The 19355-nt window shown below is 48.0% G+C and overlaps 1 protein-coding gene across 5 annotated transcripts in view; it reads right to left on the minus strand.

The window, feature by feature from the left end:
- Positions 1-19355, minus strand: part of CAMKK1 (calcium/calmodulin dependent protein kinase kinase 1) — a 111891-nt gene that overhangs the window by 45462 nt on the left and 47074 nt on the right. For all 5 annotated transcript variants that reach the window (XM_049801986.1, XM_049801987.1, XM_049801989.1 and 2 more), the window contains exons 3-7: positions 11429-11476; positions 9643-9696; positions 1904-1955; positions 1188-1321; positions 553-589 (exon numbers count right to left, since the gene is read on the minus strand). In XM_049801986.1, coding sequence (XP_049657943.1) covers positions 553-589; positions 1188-1321; positions 1904-1955; positions 9643-9696; positions 11429-11476 — 325 coding nt within the window. The remainder of the gene's footprint in view (positions 1-552; positions 590-1187; positions 1322-1903; positions 1956-9642; positions 9697-11428; positions 11477-19355) is intronic.

Here is a 19355-nt window from a genome sequence, read left to right on the forward strand (position 1 = left end):
AGCTATGGCTTTCCATCTGAGCACCCCACGGCAGGGTCTGGGCTCAGAGGCCAAAGGCAGGAGTGTTGCTATCTTAGGAGGTCGTGAGGCTCAGCAGGGTGGTCAGTCTCTCTGCATGGGTTAGAAGGAACACCCTGAGACAAGACTGATTTCCAGAGTCACTACCAGTATCCACAGTCTACAGGAGGAGTCTGGAGAGACCAACCTCATACCAGGAGGATGAAAAACCATCCTGCACCCTTCCCTTCTCTCCTGGCTCTAGGACTGGAACTGACGTATACATAGGGGAGGGCAGAGCTGCTGTCATGTCTTTTTAGTGTCCCCATGGCAAGGGGATGTGCACAGCTGTACTAAGACACAAGGCTGCCTTACCCTACTGCAAGGGGCCCTTCCATCCTGGCTGCCTTTACAGGCATATAACTTCAGAAAAAATAAGTCTGCTGAATTTGGTACAAGTTTCCTCCTGGTATTGACCCGGAGCCCTGGTACACGTTACTTGCACCACTAGCTCTAAGCCCAGACAGTTCTGTTAGCATATAGTGATTCACATACCCATGTACAAGTTGTCCTCTGCAGGATCATCAAGGACCTGTAATTGATAACAGAGAGATTAAGGGGAAAGGGGAAAAACAGAAAAAGAGCAGAAGAAAAGCGATTTTTAATCAACACTTTACTGCTCCCTGAACAATGTGCTGAGTGGCAGAGCATTGAGAATGACTTAGACTAATATTTAGAGATTCCTGCAGAGAGACGGGCTTTGAAGGACACAGATCTCCTTGACTCCAGAAAAGTCTGGGCTTCTGCCTGTATTTGGAGAAACAGCCTACCAATAAAGGCACTGCTTGTCCTAATCTGACCTCAGCCAATATTGAAAATGGCACCGAAGTCTTGCACTTGTGCACCTTCCCAGGCTTGTCTACACACAAGTTTCACTAGTCAAAGCTTGCTGCTATTTCTACCAGCACAGCTAGCTGCCTTCTCTTGGGCAACCAGCCCAAAGCCCAGGATAAGTATGTCAGTTTGTCATACATAATTGGTATGATCTTGCTTGGAATCACCAGCCTAAATTTCTGAACAACTATTTTAAACCAATTTTGGCTGAAGTAGGAGCAGTTGAAGAAAGATCCTTTTGTTGCAATACAAACCAGACTTGTTTCAGTATAGCTTAGGGTGGAGAAGCAGCTCACCTCTATCAGCTTAACTATGTTGACGTGGTCCAGTTTCTTTAAGATGGCTATTTCCTGATAGACTCTGTCCAGTGGTGCCATGGATTTTGGCTGCTCTCCGGAGGATGCTTTTGACCCTCTGGGAGGAGGCCGACCTGCAATCGTGATAACATGGTGAAGAACTTCTCATTTTTCAGCAGTACCTGGCACGCAGGAGTGAGGAGCCACTGGCCCCTCTGCAGATACCTCCAGCTAGTCTGGAAGGTCTCATCACCTTGTTAACATGCCAAAGAATCACTGTCTCCACCCAGACAGAGATCTCCAAGTCCCATTCAGATCAGGTCCTACTGGCTTCCCAGCCTGGTCTGTTTGCCAGGTCCCATGGCCCAGCCACTGGACCCAGGTGCTATCTGAGGGGGTAAGAGACGCCCTGGGAGGAGGGGGTCTACCCTGCCTAACTTCCAGCACTTAATTAGGCTTCATGGATGGTGAACATGGAAGAGTCAGCACTTCAGAGAAACTCAAAAAATCAGAGCCAGGAGCCTAATTACCAAGTGTGTTGAATTTTCCTGTGGTGGTGCCTGCCCTTTCGCTACCCACTGCATTTTAAACAGCCCCCAATTACTTGGGCAGCTTTAAATTGAGGCCAAGCTCCCCATCCCTTGCAGACAACTTTTCTACAGAGACATTTGCCCAGCTGAGGACAGCAGGCAGACCTCTAAATGCAAGATACCCACGTGGAAATCCATACTGCTTCAAGAGCTTCTTTTTGGAGAGGACTTTCATAGCCTGAAGGAAGAAAAAAAAGCAGTGTTAAAACTGAACAAGAGCCAAAGTGCTCATTGCTGTTACCCAGAACTATGCTGGGCATCAGGGACTGGCTCAGGTCTGTTCCTCAACCTAGAGAAGTCGTCTCCTGGTTAGTGGTGGCCACAACAGATACACACACACTGACCCAGGCTTTCCTAAAGGCACTGCTAACCATTTGTTTAATTCATCTTTTTCCCGTGAAAAAAAATAAATGGTATTGATTTATTTTAAATTGGACAAAGAAAAAGGAGCCCAACTTCTGCATTTGGGGCAGGAGCTTGAGAGAAGAGGTGGGTTCCTCTAGCTGACCTCTATGTACTTGCTATTTTGGATGACAACTATGGCCATGCTGGAAGTCAGAGCCACTTCCAGGCTGCTCCACCTTTACTTTACCAGAGGGTCTAGGAAGGAAAAGAGCTGGAGTGTCACAGCCATACCACTGACACCCTTTCAACCTACATCACAGACCTGGAACAGGGTGAGGACACAGACCTTCCACCAGCTCTGCACTACCCGGGGAAGCCTTTTGTATTCTCAGAGACTATTTTTGCCCCATAAACCTCTTCCATGCTGCCAGAGCAATACAGATGACCTGCAGCATGATCCAGCACCATGTCCAAGACCATGAACAAGACACTTCATGGGCATCTGTCCCTACACCATCAGAAATGGCAAAGCCAGCTCTGTGCAGGAGCATGGTGAAGGCACAAGGAGGGAAGCAGGTTTTTTGCCAACAGCGTCCCTCCCTTCTCGTACCTGATCATATGCTGGCACTGTTGCAAACCCAGGCAGCTGAGGCATGGGAGAGGGTCAGAGTAATTTTTTCTGCCATCCAATTGGTATTAGCATAGTGGCGAAAGGCAATCTGAATTTAATAAACAGTCTTTGCACCTCCACATGCTCTGTGCATTAATAACCTTTCCGAGGGCCACTCAAACTTACCCGAGTGGCCCAGCAGATAAATATTTCATGAGAAACCAGCTCATGGTACAATTTGCTTCGGAAAACAGTCTATGCCCCCAGGAGCTGGGACGGTCACTTGCTCCTTCCCCTAGAATGGGTAGTTACTCCTATTAATTAAGCATCCAAATCTGTAATTCACACTGGAGTGACCCCTGCAAAATATAATTAACCACTGACTCCTGCAGGACACAGTCAAATGCCAAGGAATTTTACATTAATACCATGGAGGCAGGCTCTGCACGCTACCTGTTTTTAACATGTACACCAGGAACAAGTCACCGAAACCACTTCAGCGAGTGCCTTCCCAAGCTGTTTTTCCTGGCAGCGATGCCGCCACGTGCCCCAGGATCCCCACCTCCCATCAGTGCTCCCACTGCAGCCAGGTTCATGGCTCGCTGAAAGGATCGTTATTTTTGGTACTGATCCAGCGAAATCCTCTGGATTTGCACCCGTGTAATTGAGAAGAGACACTGTGTAGTTCTCAATCCTGCCTGACAGCTCGCAAGCCAACTGTTGGAAATGATGGTGTTGAGAGACAGACTCAGAAGTGCTTATTTTTTACTTAGCACAGCGCTGTGTCCAATACAGACAGCCAAATGATTCATGGTCTGCTGAAAGAGGATCCGAGATGTGCTCAACCGCTTCCAAAGATGGCCAGGACCAAGCCTGGAGGACTTCCTACACTCCCCACTTTTATCTCTCCATATAGAAAATTTGTGGGAAAAATTAAAGAGATTCATACACCTATTCTTCTTTCAACCAGTGTCACAGCCTGAGAGGGGAAGGCTCCCCTTGTGCCAATTCCACCTTGAGTCTTCTCTGCCTTCTGACAAGAAGCTTTAGAAAAAGAAGAAATAGAAGATGCAATTTGCTGCTGAAATCTCCCAAGTCTCATCAGTGCTTGGGGAATTGAACCATTGTCACCAGCCGTGCCTGCATCAGGCTAGCTCTGGGGAGAGGCTGGAGGGAACAGGAAGATACAGAGAGCAGCGACAGCAAAGACAAGAATTGCTCTTGGGGACAGAGACAGAGAGAACAAGAGCTACTGCTGTCACCCAAACTCCTTGAAGGTTGCTACAAGGGGTGATGGGGAGATAAGTGAGGGTTACTGTATCATAGGTGAGCTGACTGTAAACCCCCTCTACTGCCATGGAAGAAGCACCACGACATGCTTACACCAACTTCAAAGCAGCGGTATCTGCTACTACACAGGCAGGGCTGGATCAGAAGAGAAGACCTGTCCCACTGCGCTTTCAAATGCAAACAGGGGGACGAAGAGAAAACTTCATCATGCAATGGGCCAGAGTCACTTAATTACCACAAGAGCAGAGACAAGAGCACATGGCGGTGAAGCCTCACTTTAATTACAGCGCAAGCTGGCAGGGCAAGGCTTTCTCACTGAATTGTTGCTGCGCATAATGGCAGCAACACAGGGATGCTTCAGCAAACCTCTCCTTCCGGGCTCACATGCATGAAAGAGCCAAAGACATTTGTACTCACTGGCAGAGCTAATTACCCAGATAATGCCTTTCTGATAAAGAACCAGCTCAGAGCCAAGCCGAGGGATTTTCCCTCTGCACTGGCAAGTATTGCTTCAGCTTCCTCAGGAAAAGAGGCAGTCTAGAGATTTCCTCCACACATGCCCTTGCACCCACCTTCCTTCCAACTATTCACATGTGGACATGGGTTGTGACATTTTCCTTTGAGAGGCAGCGGGAACTGTGTGCTTTCCTTTGATCGACATTTATTATCTAAGTTTACTGCTCTCCTCCTAGCAACCTTGCAGCTGGAAGCCACAGGGAAGCTGCTTCATGAGGATCCCTGAGAGACAGGAGATCCCAGGTTTATGGAGAGGAGGGATGCCTGGGACACAGCAGCTTTCAGAACAGCAAGACCTGGAGCCTGCATCCTGCTGCTGGTAATGACAACAGCAAAATAGCCATTATCTGGGGGAGGAAAAGGTGATAAAATGGATTGAGCCAAGAGAACTTATCACCTGTTCCTTGTGATGCTCTCACAGCACTTAAGATGTCATTTTATTTGCTAACAGAGACACTTGCATTGCAAGAGCATAAGACTTGTGCACATTCCCTACCTGCAGCTCACAGGGGAGTGGGATGTTGCTCAAAGGTTGCTACTATCTACCTAAATCCTCTGCGAGTGTGTGACAGCACCCTGTGAAGTGCTAAGCAGACCAGAGAGCACTTCCAGCCCTTCCTCACCATACCCCTAAAATCCTGTCCTGCATCTGTCACCTTTTGTTCCAGACACCACTTGTCACAGCAGCAGCAGAATTATATTGGCAGGCTGTGCCCTACCCATGCCGTGATGCCCCGGGCTGGCAGCACCACAGCCAGGATACCTTCCCAGAGCAGCCATACTTGCCTGCCTCCAGCTGCCTCCCAGAGGCTCCTGCTCTTACTCTGGGTGAACTAGCTCCTTGCAACCCTCCTGCTGAGCAGCACAGGGTATTAAAATAAACCAGAGATCATTTCCCTGGTCCTCACCACACTGGAGTGCAGCTGACAGTGGTTCAGGAGCTGTTAGGTAAGCAAGAAGATGAGCAACATGGGAGCCATTCCTTCCCTTCCTGCCTGGGTGGCAATCAAAGTGGATTCTCTAGGGGCTAGAAAGTTCAAAGCTTGCTGCTGGTGACCTTTCCCTCAGCAGCAGCACTTTGTTCAGCCATCTCTTCAAAAACTTGGAAGGAATTTCTCCCCATCATTGAGAGTTTGCAGAAAACAGCCCTCCATGCAAAGGTTGTTAGGTACAAACAGAGGCAGAGAGCACAATCACACAAATCTTGTTTCTTAGGAAACCAGATTAAAAAAGAAAAAAAAAGAAGAAAAAAAAAGGAGAGAAACCCACTGACAACCTACAATGATATTGCTTTTGTCCAGAAGTAGCATAACAAATGTCCATCATAACCACTTTTCTTTGCAAGCTGATTTAGAGATTGAAAACAGGAAGGAGACATGACCTGAGGCACCACAGAATCAAATTCCATCAGCACAATGACTCCAAACTAGATCTCCGCCTGGACACATTTGCCTTTGCTTTTTATTTGCTGCTTTTTCACAGAGCTTAGCTTTTCTTCTTTTTTTCCCCAGTCACTGTCAAAGCATCTCCTGCAAACTGAGACACTGAAGCCTTTCCAGCTGTAAAGGATTCCTTGGCAGAGCCCTGTGAGTGCTGCTGTAATAGCTTCACATGCCCCAGCAGCAGCAGGGACTGAGCATAGGGCAGGGACCTCTGCTCTGGGAGCCAGCTCTGCATCCCGATGGGGTCTCATCCTTGGAGGGAGCACTGGGTCACGTACTTGGGGCTGAAAGTTCAATTTCCTCGGTCTAATAACATTCCCTGCATCTGCTGATGCAAGTCAGCACACTTTCACAGCCATCCACAGCACTGCGGTTTTTCACAGCAATGAAGGATAAAGCTCCTGGAAGCACTCACTCATCTTTAATGGAAGGTAAAAAAACCCACAAAGTAAATACAACCCATCTACGTTTTTCCCAAATGTGGTGATCAGCTTTTATTCTTGAGAGTTTTTCCTAATTCTAGGCCAGATCCAAAAATCATTAAAGCAACAGAAACCTTTCCTTTTGCTTTGACAGGAGCTAGATATGGATCCTGGTCCTATAAACTCTGCATTTATGAAGAGAGCTAGCAAAGGGCCTCATGCCTCAGCAAGAATCAGCAGTCACACTCTGAATTATACTCCAAAACAAAAATTTTCTGCTTTCTTTAAAGTTTTGCTCCTTTTTATTGCAGCACACTAGCTTAAAGAAAAGAAAGCAGGCAGCAACACCCTGGCCTCATGCTGAAACACTGCACATGTGAATCAGTTATTAGAGACTGCTCACTAACGGCCAACCAAGGGCTGATTTCCTACAATTATCTGTTATTGCTTTTTACTACTGCGACAAAAACAACCCTCCAGAGCTAAATTAGGGGAAAACTAAACACACAGAAACGGCCCTCCCCAACTATCAGAATTGCAATTGCTTCTACTAACTACTGGTAACAGGCAGCTGCATTAGGTAAGCCCCTGGGGTGGTCAGGGTGCATTGCTGCGATGCAGCCTTGGATGGGATGGATAAGCAGAGCGGCATGGAAGTTATCTCAGCGCTGGGAGAGCACGTGGGTCAGACACACTGAGAGGCGTGGGAAGCTAAGCAACCATTAGCCAGTTATGCAAGTTGCTGCTATTTCTCTGAAGCTTTAAAAGGTCTGCCAGCTCCTGGGCTGTTTTAGCATCTTGGAAAAGCGGAGGTCTCTCCATCACGGCTTGCCCCCCTGGAAAACACAAGCATGGGCACCTGGAAGAATCAGGGGCCACAGCCTGTCTGCTTGTGACTGCAGTTGGGGAAGGAGGAAAGCTCCCACTGCCCCAGCCAAAAGGGTAGCAAGCACATGAAACACAGACCTTAGCACCACAGCCTTTCTGCAGCAGTGCAGCCATCTGCCCTTTCCTCTCCCATATGCTGACATTCAGTGCAATAAAACGCAGGCAGACACTGCCAATGCTCTATCTCCGGTCCCATCTCTCCACCTGCTGTAGCCCTCTACACATCTCCCAGGACCACCTTCACAGCCCCAGGGTCGCTACTGAGATCTGTTTCAGACCCTGCCTCAACCCCCGCAACAGGAGGATCAGGGTGAACAAAAGTATGTCCCTGCAATGTTGACAGTAAGGGGGTCTGTGCACCCTCTCCCTCTTCAGGTAGCGAGGCTGAAACAGAAGTGCCCAGGCATGGGAGCCACTCCCGGGCTGCAGTGGCTTTAAAGTGTTTGCTTAGATTAGAAAAAGAAATGGAGATTAAGTGGGGATTAACTAACACACACCAGGCTAACCTGGACACAGGCTTTCACTTTTGGCTTTGATTTGACCAGCTAAATCTACATCCACGGCGTTAACCTACATCCAAAACATGGTCAAGAACGCAGCAGGCAATGCTATCCTAAACTGACCTCTCCCTGCTGAGTTGTGACAACCGTCCTGCCTGCCCTGGGCAGCCCACAGCACAGCATCAGGATTCCCAGAACAAAAGGGCAGTGCCAAAATGTAAATTTTCAAAGCAAAATAACAATTTTCAAAGCAAAGCCACTGGTCTTGGCACTGCCTACACTGGTGCAACAGACAGATCCGGGAAGCCACAGCTGGCACCATTGCTTTCTGCAGAACAAAACTGTCCTGCTGCAGGGCACGGGAGAGAGGACTCGGAGGGCAGTGGAGAAAGGGAGCCATCGGAAACAGCAACCACTCTGGTATAGAGGGTGAGTCAGCTTGGAAAGCACAGGGTATGGAAAGAATTGTGGTTCCTTTGCTTGGCCAGCTCCAGGGCACTTTGTCCAGATTTTTGTCTCATCTCTTCCATCCTTCATTTCAAGACATTTCTCCTGCAATTTCATGCCCACTGGAAGCACAGAAGGGCTAATGAATACTAAGAGGCATGCAACTCCCACCCAGTCCCTCCAATCTGGTATAGCACTTGTAAATCCAAGAGTCAGGGAGGAAAAGCTAGCTGGGGAGTAGCAGGGAATGAGCACGCTTTATATTTCCATGGCATATTCTTATTCCCCTTTGTGCGAAGACCAACAGCTCTGTGCACTGGGACAGGGAGAAGCACACAAGTCTGCCCAGGTGCTCTGATGGACCCATTTTCACCCATGTGAGGCCACTCCATCACAGCAGCGAAAGCAGGACCCCTCTCACCAAATATAGTACGGAACAGCAGCTGAAGTGCAGGGCCAAACTGGCAGGGCTACGTTGAGGGCAGTGGGGTTCGGATTCAACAGCACTGCAACCACTGAGCTCTGCTCAGCAGATACCTGCCCTGGGATCCACGAGAAACCACTGAAAGCTGTTTCCACAAGCCTTCAGGCACAGCCACACACAGCAAGGCAGCTTTCCTTTTGCCAGTTGTCCAGCTCCTGCTCTCAGCCTGAACAAAACATGCCACAGGGCAAGCCCAGGGACGCGAGCACATCTGCAGACAGATTCTGCAGGAATCCCAGCTGGGACAGTTACGATTCACCTGCCTCTGAAAGACGAGGGACAGAGAAGGAGCCTTCAGCATAAGCAGCCTTTCTGAATCTGAAACCCTCCAACTCAGGCTTCAGCTCAGCAAAGGATTTAAAAGCCAAGGTTTGCCTTCTGCCCTGCACCCTACACATCCTGACCTGACAGTGAGGTTTCGTTCGGTGTACAGGGAGGCATCCCACAAGGCGGTAAGATGCAGGGGAGCCAGGCGCTGCCCAGCTAGGCCACACTGTTCAGCATCTTTCTAATAAATTCCCGCATTTCCTTACAAAACATGCCTGCTCATTCCAGGCCGAGCTTCCAATGCACAGCAGGTGCTGAATACCACCACCCACATGCCTCTAATTTCAGGTGACCTGCTTCATAGCTAGAAAATGTCAAGACAAATCAGCGATATGCTTCTGCAGCCTGCCTCCAAAATCCCCGCCTGTTATATAAAGGCAGCCCACCCGATTTCCCTCCCGTTCGGAACTGCACGCAACCAGACACAGAGGCAGCAGCTCTATGCCCAGCGGGGAGGTTCAATTCCTTGCATGCTACCCAAATCAGAAATGCATATGCTAAAAGCAGCAAGGCAGAGGGGACCTAGCTCTCAGGAGGGCAAAGGGGAATGAGGAGCAGTGGTGGCAGCAAGGAATAGAGGAGAGAGACACTTACATAATACTTGTCATCGTTCTCATTGTAGGCCAGTTTCACAACACCATAGGAACCCTAAAAATAAACACAAATTGCACAGTCAGTTCAGCAGCTTCACCTTGTCTCCTTGCTGCTCAAAGCTGGTAGACCGTGGCCTTAGGGAAAAAAAAAACCTTCAAGGCCCCAGGCTATACCTACCCTTGAGCAAAGTCTGCAGGCGATGTGACCCCACAGCGAGGTCGTAAGTCTTGGCAGCTCTGTTGAGCCACAGGGCATTTGAGAATTAACAATGTCTGGAGGAGTTGAGTGTTAGTCCATCACCTCCTGCCCTGAGCCAAAGCCACTGTGTGTGTCTTAACTCAAATGTGGGTGGGGAGCAGAGAGAATAATTTTCAAGATTTTTTTTTTTTTTGTGCAAGTTTGGAAATTCTGCATGAACACTTCTACTGCAGTTCTGCACAAGACCATTTTCAGCACAAAACCTCTCCATCTCTTGACAGCAAATGGACTTCAGTGAGGACCAGATGCCTGCTTTCCACCAACTGCATGTTGCCCAGGCAGATGCAGACCTGGATTACTCCTGTATCCACAGCTCCAGCAACAGCCCGAAGCCAAACTCCATCCAAATAGCTTTTTTTGCAGTTCTGTGTCAACACTATACATTTTATGCAAGTGAGACATGACACCATGGCTAAGTATCATTGCTGACAGATGCCTGTTGAATAAATGAGTGGGATGAACACTATGGCCTTCAAAACATTTCTCTTGTCTTCACTGAGGGCTGGAATGAAGGTCCTGTTCTCAGAGGAGACAGACAAACCATCTGGCTGATCCAGAAGCACAGCACGTCCAGCAGACCCTCCACCAACCTCTGGGTGCCCATCTGCTCACTGTGACCCACAGGGAAAGAGGAGGCAGGGGCAAATCCACCAGAGAGAAGGCCTCATACTCTCCTTAAAACATACTTAAGCCAACGACAAGAGCCATAACTGGGTCTGAGGCTGTATGTGAGATTCATATGATATCTGCTGTACTACCAGCAGTGTTATCTCTAGCCTTACACCCTGACTGCCAGCAGCCAAACACACAGCCCACTGCCCACACAGGAAGGGTGCCTCCTCCTACGGCCTGGAGCCTCTCACTTTGGAGAGGAGTTTGGGCTAATGAAGATCTTGGTGAAGGTCTCTGCAGCTCAGGGTGCAGTCCTTTCTGACTGCAATGTTCCAACTGCAAAGGTAGGTACAGCTTCCAGACAGCACTGTCACCCGTGGACCCATCTGCAATGGTGGCAGACGTCCAAATGTGCAGGTGTCTGAACTGCTCACCAGCGCAGACCTCTAAATAACTTTGGAGGAATCTCTTCTGAATCATTCTGCAGCTTTTAAACATGGATTAGAATTAAACTAGCATTTAATTCACGGACATAAAAACTTAAACTGGTCCTGATGGGGACCATACACCTGCCCTGGTCTTTTTTGGTTTTCTTTCCTTGTTGGGTTCTATTAATGCATCAAAGGCTCTTAGTGTTACATTTGGCAAGCAAACACCCTGGAAGGGAGCCAGCTTAACCACCTTCAGAGGGAAGGAAAATAAATTTAGATTTCAGAGGAAGTAGCTCCACTCTGACCTTGAACAAAACTTGCTTAAACTAATAAGGCAAAAAAACAAATGATAAAAAACCCAAACCAAACACAAGTTGCAAGGAGTCTTGGCCAGTAAGATCCCTTGGGCTGGCACAGTCTTTCCACCCATACTTGTGTGTGTGCATGCAGGTTGCTTATGACAAACATGAGCTCCAATAACGTACCTTCCCTATTTCACTCTGCAGCTTGTACTGGTTTAATTGCACGCAGTCCTGCAGATCAAAAGGAGAACATAGTTAGAGTATTGGTAAAAGGAAATGACTGAGTTTGAATCAGTATCAAGTAGAGGCAGAGGGCTGAATAATGAAAGACAATCTCATTTAAACTGCTGTATGTTGCACTATAAGCACTGCATTTTTTATTTTTTTTTTGACAGCCCAGGACAAAGAAATTATGGGCTGAATTCTGACTTGGGTTATGCTGTCTTAACACCAGAGGCCCCCTCCACCGTCATTCCCCAGCATCACTCCGGATTCAGCCCAGTGAGGCTGACAGCAGCTTCTGGCCTCTTTACATTAACAATCTACATTGGACTGTGCTGAATACCAAGTAGAAAAACACCTGTCCCCAACTCAACGGGGCTCTCACAGCCTGGCAGCTCCCAGCACCCAGGCACCCATGGCAGCCCCAGGGTCACAGCACAAGCCCATGCCCTTCCCAACATCAGCCTGGGAAAGACAGGGACCCTCTGCGGGCCATGCATGAAAGCTGTGACTGCACCCAGAGGAACCCTCACCTGGATTGTGGGATGCTCTTTGAGGAGAGCACATGGAGCCAAGCTCCTTTGCTATGCAACGCAAACAATAGTAGATCCCCTTAAGCTGATACAGTATTTCTAAAATAAATCACCCCTAAGGAGGTCTGATCTCTGTTTGCAAACTATCCAGCACTGAAACCCCAGGAGATGGGAAGGTGGTGGATGCAGACACGCAGCAAGCTGTGACAAGGATGTCATGATGGGGTGCTGAGTTACTCAATAGATGAGGAAGAGTGCAGAGAGTGATGGTGTCTGCAGGCATCTATCTAATGCTGGAAAGCAAGGTGGAACAGAAGAGCCATGCAGTCACCTGATGTTAAATCCACCCTTCCTTTGGTATTGTACTACCTAAAGGGAAACACTTCCACAGCAGCAGCAAAACCTCCACAGCTTCACTTGGAGCTGACACCCCCCCCCCCCCTCCTCATTAATTACAAGAAAAAAATCCCAGGTGCCACAGAAGCTTGAGGGGCTCAAGACCAACAGTGCAGGATGAGCAGCATGCACTGCCCGCACCGAGCTCTCCCTGCGGCTGCCGGGGAGCACCCAGGGGACCTGCCTGGCTCAGCCACTGAGACAGGGTCCTTGGGAGGACAGCACACACCTTGCTGCAATGCATAGCTCCTGGCAAAGAGTCAGGGTGCTCTTGCAGGGATCTCTGCAGTGCTGGCACCATGGAGGGTGGACTGCAGTGGCTTTTGCCTTGGTTCTGACTTAACACACAGCACTTCACTGCATTGCAGGGGAGGGGAGAGCCCCAAACTCGGTGGGGTGAGGGAAGGGGGGAGTTTCCAACCACAGCGCATGGTGTGGGCTGAGCCTTAGATGGGACACACCCCCAGACAGCATTTTTGAACACAGTATTTCTCCCCAAAATTGCCAAGCACTAAAGCAGGCTGGAAATTCACTTCCAGCCTCTGCACCAGGCACTTCTTTGGGAACAAAGCTGAAATAAACCGTGCAGACAGGTAGATTAGCCTTCCCATAAACCTCAAAATAGCCCTGCAATCTACAGAAGCAGCACCAGGACAGCAAAACTGTGCCAGATGCTTTCAGTCTCTTTGTAAGAACAGGGGGTGCTACAGCCCCAGTCCCATGCAGCATCCCCACTGAAAGCAATGCTCGAGACTCTTGAGCTGCATTAGAGCATGGATATGGTAAATGATAATTTTGACTTTTCCCCATCACCAACCAGAAAACACTCTAACGCAAGCGATCGTCACAGTGAAGGAGAATAAAGGAATGGAGAATTGATGACTTTTAAAGCCTGCAAGCAGTGGTTTGTCAGGAATACAAGGAATGATTTAAATCTTGATCTTGTTTCCAGTGAAGGAAGTTTTTTCCACCACCCTGACAGGCAAGAAGAGCCAACTGTGAGTAATGGGGCCATAGAAGTGTATTAACTCTGCTGCTAGCAAAGCACATATCTTTCCAAAGGCCAAAACCAATCCATCAGAACTAGAAGCAACAAAAGAGGAGAGAGCATGACCCAACAAAAGCCAAGATGTAAAGCATAAGGCCACTGAAATACATGGAAAAGAAAAATCCCATTGAATTTTGTAGAAAGGACTCCCCTCCCCAAATGAGGGGACAGCACACAGGAACCCAGAGTATGGACACGTGGAGGACAAATTCTCCTGCAAACACTGTGTCAGCAGATTCACTTCTCAGCATGAGGCTGTGCTTTGCACCGTGGCGATTTTCACAAATTAAGCAGGAACAGTTTTCTGTTGATGTCTCCTGCCCTGGGTTTCCCCGTGCTCAGCTTCGCACCCCTCGCCTTGTCCTGTGCAAAAGTGGAGTGCTGCAGAGATGGGGAAACGCTCACCAGAGTGGCTGAGACAGGCAGGAAAAGTGACCACCCCTCTGAGAAAGTCTCCAACCACCTCAGTATCTCCTGCTCTTCAAACCGGCAAACTTGCAATGACCAGGTCCTGTTATCAGGCCTCCTCCCCGGAGCAGGGATTACTTGAACAATACAGCCTTTTACATGTAGCCATAGACTTTTTGGTACCTTGTTTCAAGCTAAGGTGGAATCTCTAAAGCACCAAGTTTGCTGCTGCTTCTTGCCAGCATGCTGTCGAAGGAGCCATGGCAGCATTTTTTCCCTCCCTCCTGAAGGAGCAGAGTCCTTTGTGCAGGATGTAGTCCATCCAGCTGGGCAACCCCCCTTACAAAGCATTTAGTGCAACTGAGGAGGGGCTATGCCTTGTCCCTGTGTCTGAGGCACCAATTCCTTTGACTCTGACCATCAACTTCCCACCTTCCCTCTTACCTCTGGCTAGAAATTACCACTCTTATCCCGCACCAGACCAATCACCTGAAGCAACTCTCTTGTCTTTCACTGCTGCTGAATGGAGCTTGCGAGCAGTGCCAGGACACCCACCTTTGGGGAATGTTTTTTTAAAAGGGATCGATAAATACTGGGATGGAAACATCCATAGAGGCTCCGAAGGAAAGGCAATGACAGGGTCTGCAGCACAGCCTCTGAGAGTTTATATGTGCTATCGCCGCATCTCTACTTGATCCACACCTCCATCGCTCTCCACTCAGATAATTACCGGTGAGAAGCACTATCATCTTAGCTTCTGCGATGCTTCAAGCACTTGAGCTGAACGCAGCAAAAATCAAACCAGATTATAGGTGCTTTCTACCTTTTTTTTTTTCCTTGTAGAAAGGCCGTAATTCACAACTCAAGCAACTCCTGCCACGTGTTGCTGCAGACTGGCAGGGTTGTTATTATGTTATTTGGTTCTCCTGCAGGAAGTGGGATAATTGTACTATTCCTTTATCGGAGAGAAACACCTATCTCTGGGCCAAGTGTTTCTTAAAGATAACATTGTACAATCCTCTTGATTTCATCACGCCAATATATTTGCAACTGCTGATAAACATGAACAGAGCAAGAACCTTAATGAGATCCTTTAATGAAAAGCTGTCAGCAAATCAGACTACTGTGTCCGTCCAAGTGTGCAATAATTGTTCTGCCTTAAAAACTAAGATGTCCCATTTGTTAACATGTCCAAAGTATTATACAAGAGAGGGAGGGGGGGAATCAATGCCACAGAAAACAAAAATTGATCAAAAATCATAAAGCAGTGTGAAGTCCAGAGTCCAGGCCCAATTCCATAAATGCCACTGCTGGGTGACAGAAACCCCGAGAAATTGAGAATTGAGCTTTTGCTGTCCAGGGGGAGGACATGGGGATGGGAAGGAAGAGCCAGAGCTAGTTTCCAAAGAAAGACATTTCTGAAAACAATCAGACTGCCTACATATATAATGGAGAATTTTGCCCCCTAAAAGAAGCCAAGTTCACCAATCTGAAAAGAATGACAAGTTTCAGCAATTCAGAGATACACTTTGAAGTGTATGGAAAAGAAAAATGGGAACTAAAAGCCAGTAATGAAGACAACACTGGTTTAAAGTCATCCTCTCTGGAAGGGGAAGTGAAAGCAGTTCTAAAAACAGACAAAATTAAAATAAAAGCCAGAAAAGGGGTATTAGGGGCAGCAATGAAAACAAATTAGAAAGTTGTTCAGGGACAGAGAAAGACACATAGCAAGCCTAGAGCTCATGGAGTTTAGAAAAATAAACAGATTTTTAAACAACGTCTAAAACCAAGTGCAAAACTGGAAGCCCAGCACCACAACCGGCTGCTAGCAAGAGCCCTGGCCACAGCTGGGCATAAAGTACAGCACCGAGGCTCAGCATTGCTGTCTGGGGTCACCCACCCAAGACTCCAAAGCTGGATACAGAAGCCTGGGCACCTGGGTCCCTGGGGTATCACTGGGAGAATGGCTAGAAGAATAAAAGGGGGCTGGAACCAGTGGGACGAAGGCAGCCCCCTTTCCAGCCCCTCTGCAACTCCAGCTTTGGCCTTCTTCCCTCAAACCTTGCCCTTAGACAAGTTGGAAATGAAAACTTTCAAATAAAGTTTAATTAATCCAAGGAAAAGAAATTACCAATGCCTGGGGGTGAATCTTCTTTGAAGAAATGTTTTCCAAGTTTCTTTGATCTTTTCAAGAGAGCTCTAGTTTGAGCACCACAGTAAGACCTCTAGAAAAAATTAGTTTGGGGAACTGTGGGGCTGGAAGGGGAAGTGCTCCAGCCCAAGCTGCATAGGAGCACAGTCCCTGCCACTGCCCTGGTCCCACCTGGGTTTACCTTTGTGCACAGCAAGAAAATCATGACCTTATGAAGAAAACTGGGCAGCTCCCAGAGACTGGAAGAGTGTGAGACCTGGATCAGGCAGGCACTGAAGCACTGCCTCTCACAGCTCTTGATACCAGTTGCTTCAAACCAGTTGGGCAAACAAGCAGGAAGCCTATGATAAAGATGTGGAAAACCAAGGAAAGAAAGGACAAAGCAGCAATTTATTTTCAATACCTCTGGGATAAGCCATGGACGTCAAGTGTAGGAAAATTCCCTTTGTCAGCTCGAACTCCTCCCTGTGTGCTTGGGCTAGCAGCAGCACCGAGAAGGGAGAACGTGCTGTCCCGACTCATCCTCTCCACTCCTGCTAAAGCACACACAGCCCCAGCCCACCACCACTATGTGTGGGGCTGCCCAGGCAGTGAGGAGCTGCGGTGGTGCATTCCCCCCCTTCCTTCCTAGCCCAGGAATTCCCATTAGGCCTTGGCCTTTGTGTAATGAGTTGGGCGGTTAAGTGTCCCCTGACCGTACCAGGAACTCTTGCGTAGCTAAGGTGGAAAGACGCACTGACTGTACCAAGAACTCCTGTTGCCTGGCCGAGGCAGGGAACGAGAGCAGGAATAACTAGTCATCCCCTGACAGCCCTGGAACATCCCTTACCTGGACTGTAGCTAAAGTGGAACTGTACCAGTGCTACTGGAATCCTGGAAATTTATTGATGACTAAAGCCAGTCATCTCGTGAACCTATAAACAGCAGTCCTAAGTGAGGTCCTTTGAGCTCTCCTGGACCGCAGCGGGCTGCGACCAGCATTGCGGTCCAGATGCGACCCATCTGAGTGGGACGCTTCTCAGAGCTCGCCAACTCTCCAGTTTGTGAAATTCGGAGGACCATTGCCAAAAGCTGATGACAGGACCTGGGCAGAAACCCTTCACTCCTTGAGGCTCAACCCTTACCCATTTAGAAATGCAGAGACATTTGAACTGAATTTTTCACTGAACTCAAGGGGAATTTTTAACAGGTATACCTTTGTTTATGTATGTAACTTTGTGTCTGTGTGCGTGTGTGTGTGTGTGAATTGACCTAGGTATCCGGTAGCAAGTATAGTATAAATATTGCCATTTTGAATCTATAATTAAATCACTGTTGTGATTGTAGTAAATTCTACTGAATCACTTCGTAAATGTTAAATTAGTCAATGATTAAGTGCTGCTAAATCTTGCGATCCACCTTAAACTGTGTACGAACCTTAGACTGCTGCTACACACATAACCCTTTAAGACATAAACTGTTGACCAAGTCTGGGACTAGGAGTGGATCCAGCCGCACTTAAGCTCCAGTAAGAGTTTAGAAAGCAAGGGGGTCTTCTCTGAACCTCATGACTCAACAGGAGGGTCTTCTTTACCCTTTTGCATCTTCAGTCTCTATATAAATCATTCTAGCTTGATTCTAACTTGATTTTCCTTTCCTTCATCCACGTATTAAGTAATAGAGTGAACCTTGCCATCGAACTTTGTGAAGTCGTGCTTTTATAAAGTCCTATTAAAACACTTTTGCTAATACCCTTTAATACCCTTGTGATTCTTTAAGTCGCCCAAACCACTCATTCACGACAGGAGCTACAACGACCTCCTGCTGATCCCAGAGGCTGGAGAGACCGCACAGATGCCGGGGCTAGAAGAACCAGGATGCCAGGGAGTGGGTGGATGCAGGGTGAGAAAGGGAACGTGAAAAAGAAAGGACAATTCAGCCAGAAGAGACTGGAAGAAGAGAAAGTGTAAAGCAATTAACTGTGCTGGCAGGCTGGAGAGAAAGCCTGGAAAAAGACATCTTTATTATTCTTCTAGCTACTCTCCAAGTGAGACTTTTCTTGTCTACCTAAAAAGGTTAGTTTGGGATGGCAGAACAAAAAAACCCAGCATTACATTTTCAAATGCCACTTTCCAGCAAGCAGCACCTCTACCCTTTCACAGACACAAGCCCTGCCATTTTAGGCAGGACAAGCTCTGTCAAACACAGCGACAAGATGCCCATCGGTCTGTATGAACATGTTCACAGAGAGCCTTGCCCTGGTACATACAAGCACCAGAGCGTCAACCGTGCAGCAAAGCAGAAACTGCTTTTAGAAGCCCCAGGAAAGCCCTCTCCTCTTGCCATGCTGCCAGCACCAAACAGGAGCCGTGAATGTCAAACCAACAGAGGCAATGTGGGCCAGTAACCTCTGGGGCCTGTGCCTCAGCTCTGCAGCATTATGTACCCTTAGTAGCTTCAGAAGAATCACTTCTGTGCCACAGCTAAAGACAAAGCCATTCCTTTCTTAGAGAAAAGCACTGACGGGCAGCAAATGCAGCAGAAATCCCAAGAGCCTAGCGGGCACTCCTACCAGAGAAGGTGGCGCTGAAAGGACCTTCTAGGCCATAGTCCATGAATAATCTAAGAAATGAGGGGAACAAGCAGGAAATTTTTAAAATTACAGATCAATTTTGATAAAGATACAACAGAACAGGTTAAGTACACAGTAATGCTGTCAGAAGAGCAGAACTGGTTACTTCTCTTGCAGAGTTAATCTTGCAGATCCAGAGAGTTGTCAGCAGTGGCTGCAAGACACCAGCAGCTGCCAACTCTTTGTCCCAGAGCAATTAGCTAATTGTTGGCTTTGCTTGGTTGATCAGGACTGCCTCTATGCAAGACAACAAGCCCTGGCTCTGCTGCAGCCATGTTGGCCTAGAAGCCATCGTCTTCCTAAATAATAAACCCAAGAAACTCCACTCAGAAGGCAGGCATTTGGGGTATTGGACGTGGGGGATAGGACAGCATGATTCACTGCCCGCTCGCAGCACCAGGTGAATCCTCCTGCAGCATCACAGGCTCAGCTTCAGCTCTTGGCCCTCTGATCCCTGAATGTAAGTTCTCCTCCTAGCCTGTGAACAAGTATTAAACTAGCATTAAAAAGCTCAGCAGTGCCTCTCTAACTGAACACATAGTTCTTCCATAATTCAGCAGAGAACAACAGAAAATTCACCTCTGCCTTATCCCCATATTCTGTTTCCCCACAGCCTATCTCCATTATTTCTCCAGATCAGTCAAGGATACAGAACAACTGACAGCAAGGCAATGAGCCCACCACTCCTGTTATCACTGGAGAGGGAAAGCGGATTCAATCCTAGGTGGCTATCAGCATAG

The sequence above is a fragment of the Accipiter gentilis genome, chromosome 6 (genome assembly GCF_929443795.1).
Source record: "Accipiter gentilis chromosome 6, bAccGen1.1, whole genome shotgun sequence".
Taxonomy (NCBI): domain Eukaryota; kingdom Metazoa; phylum Chordata; class Aves; order Accipitriformes; family Accipitridae; genus Astur; species Astur gentilis.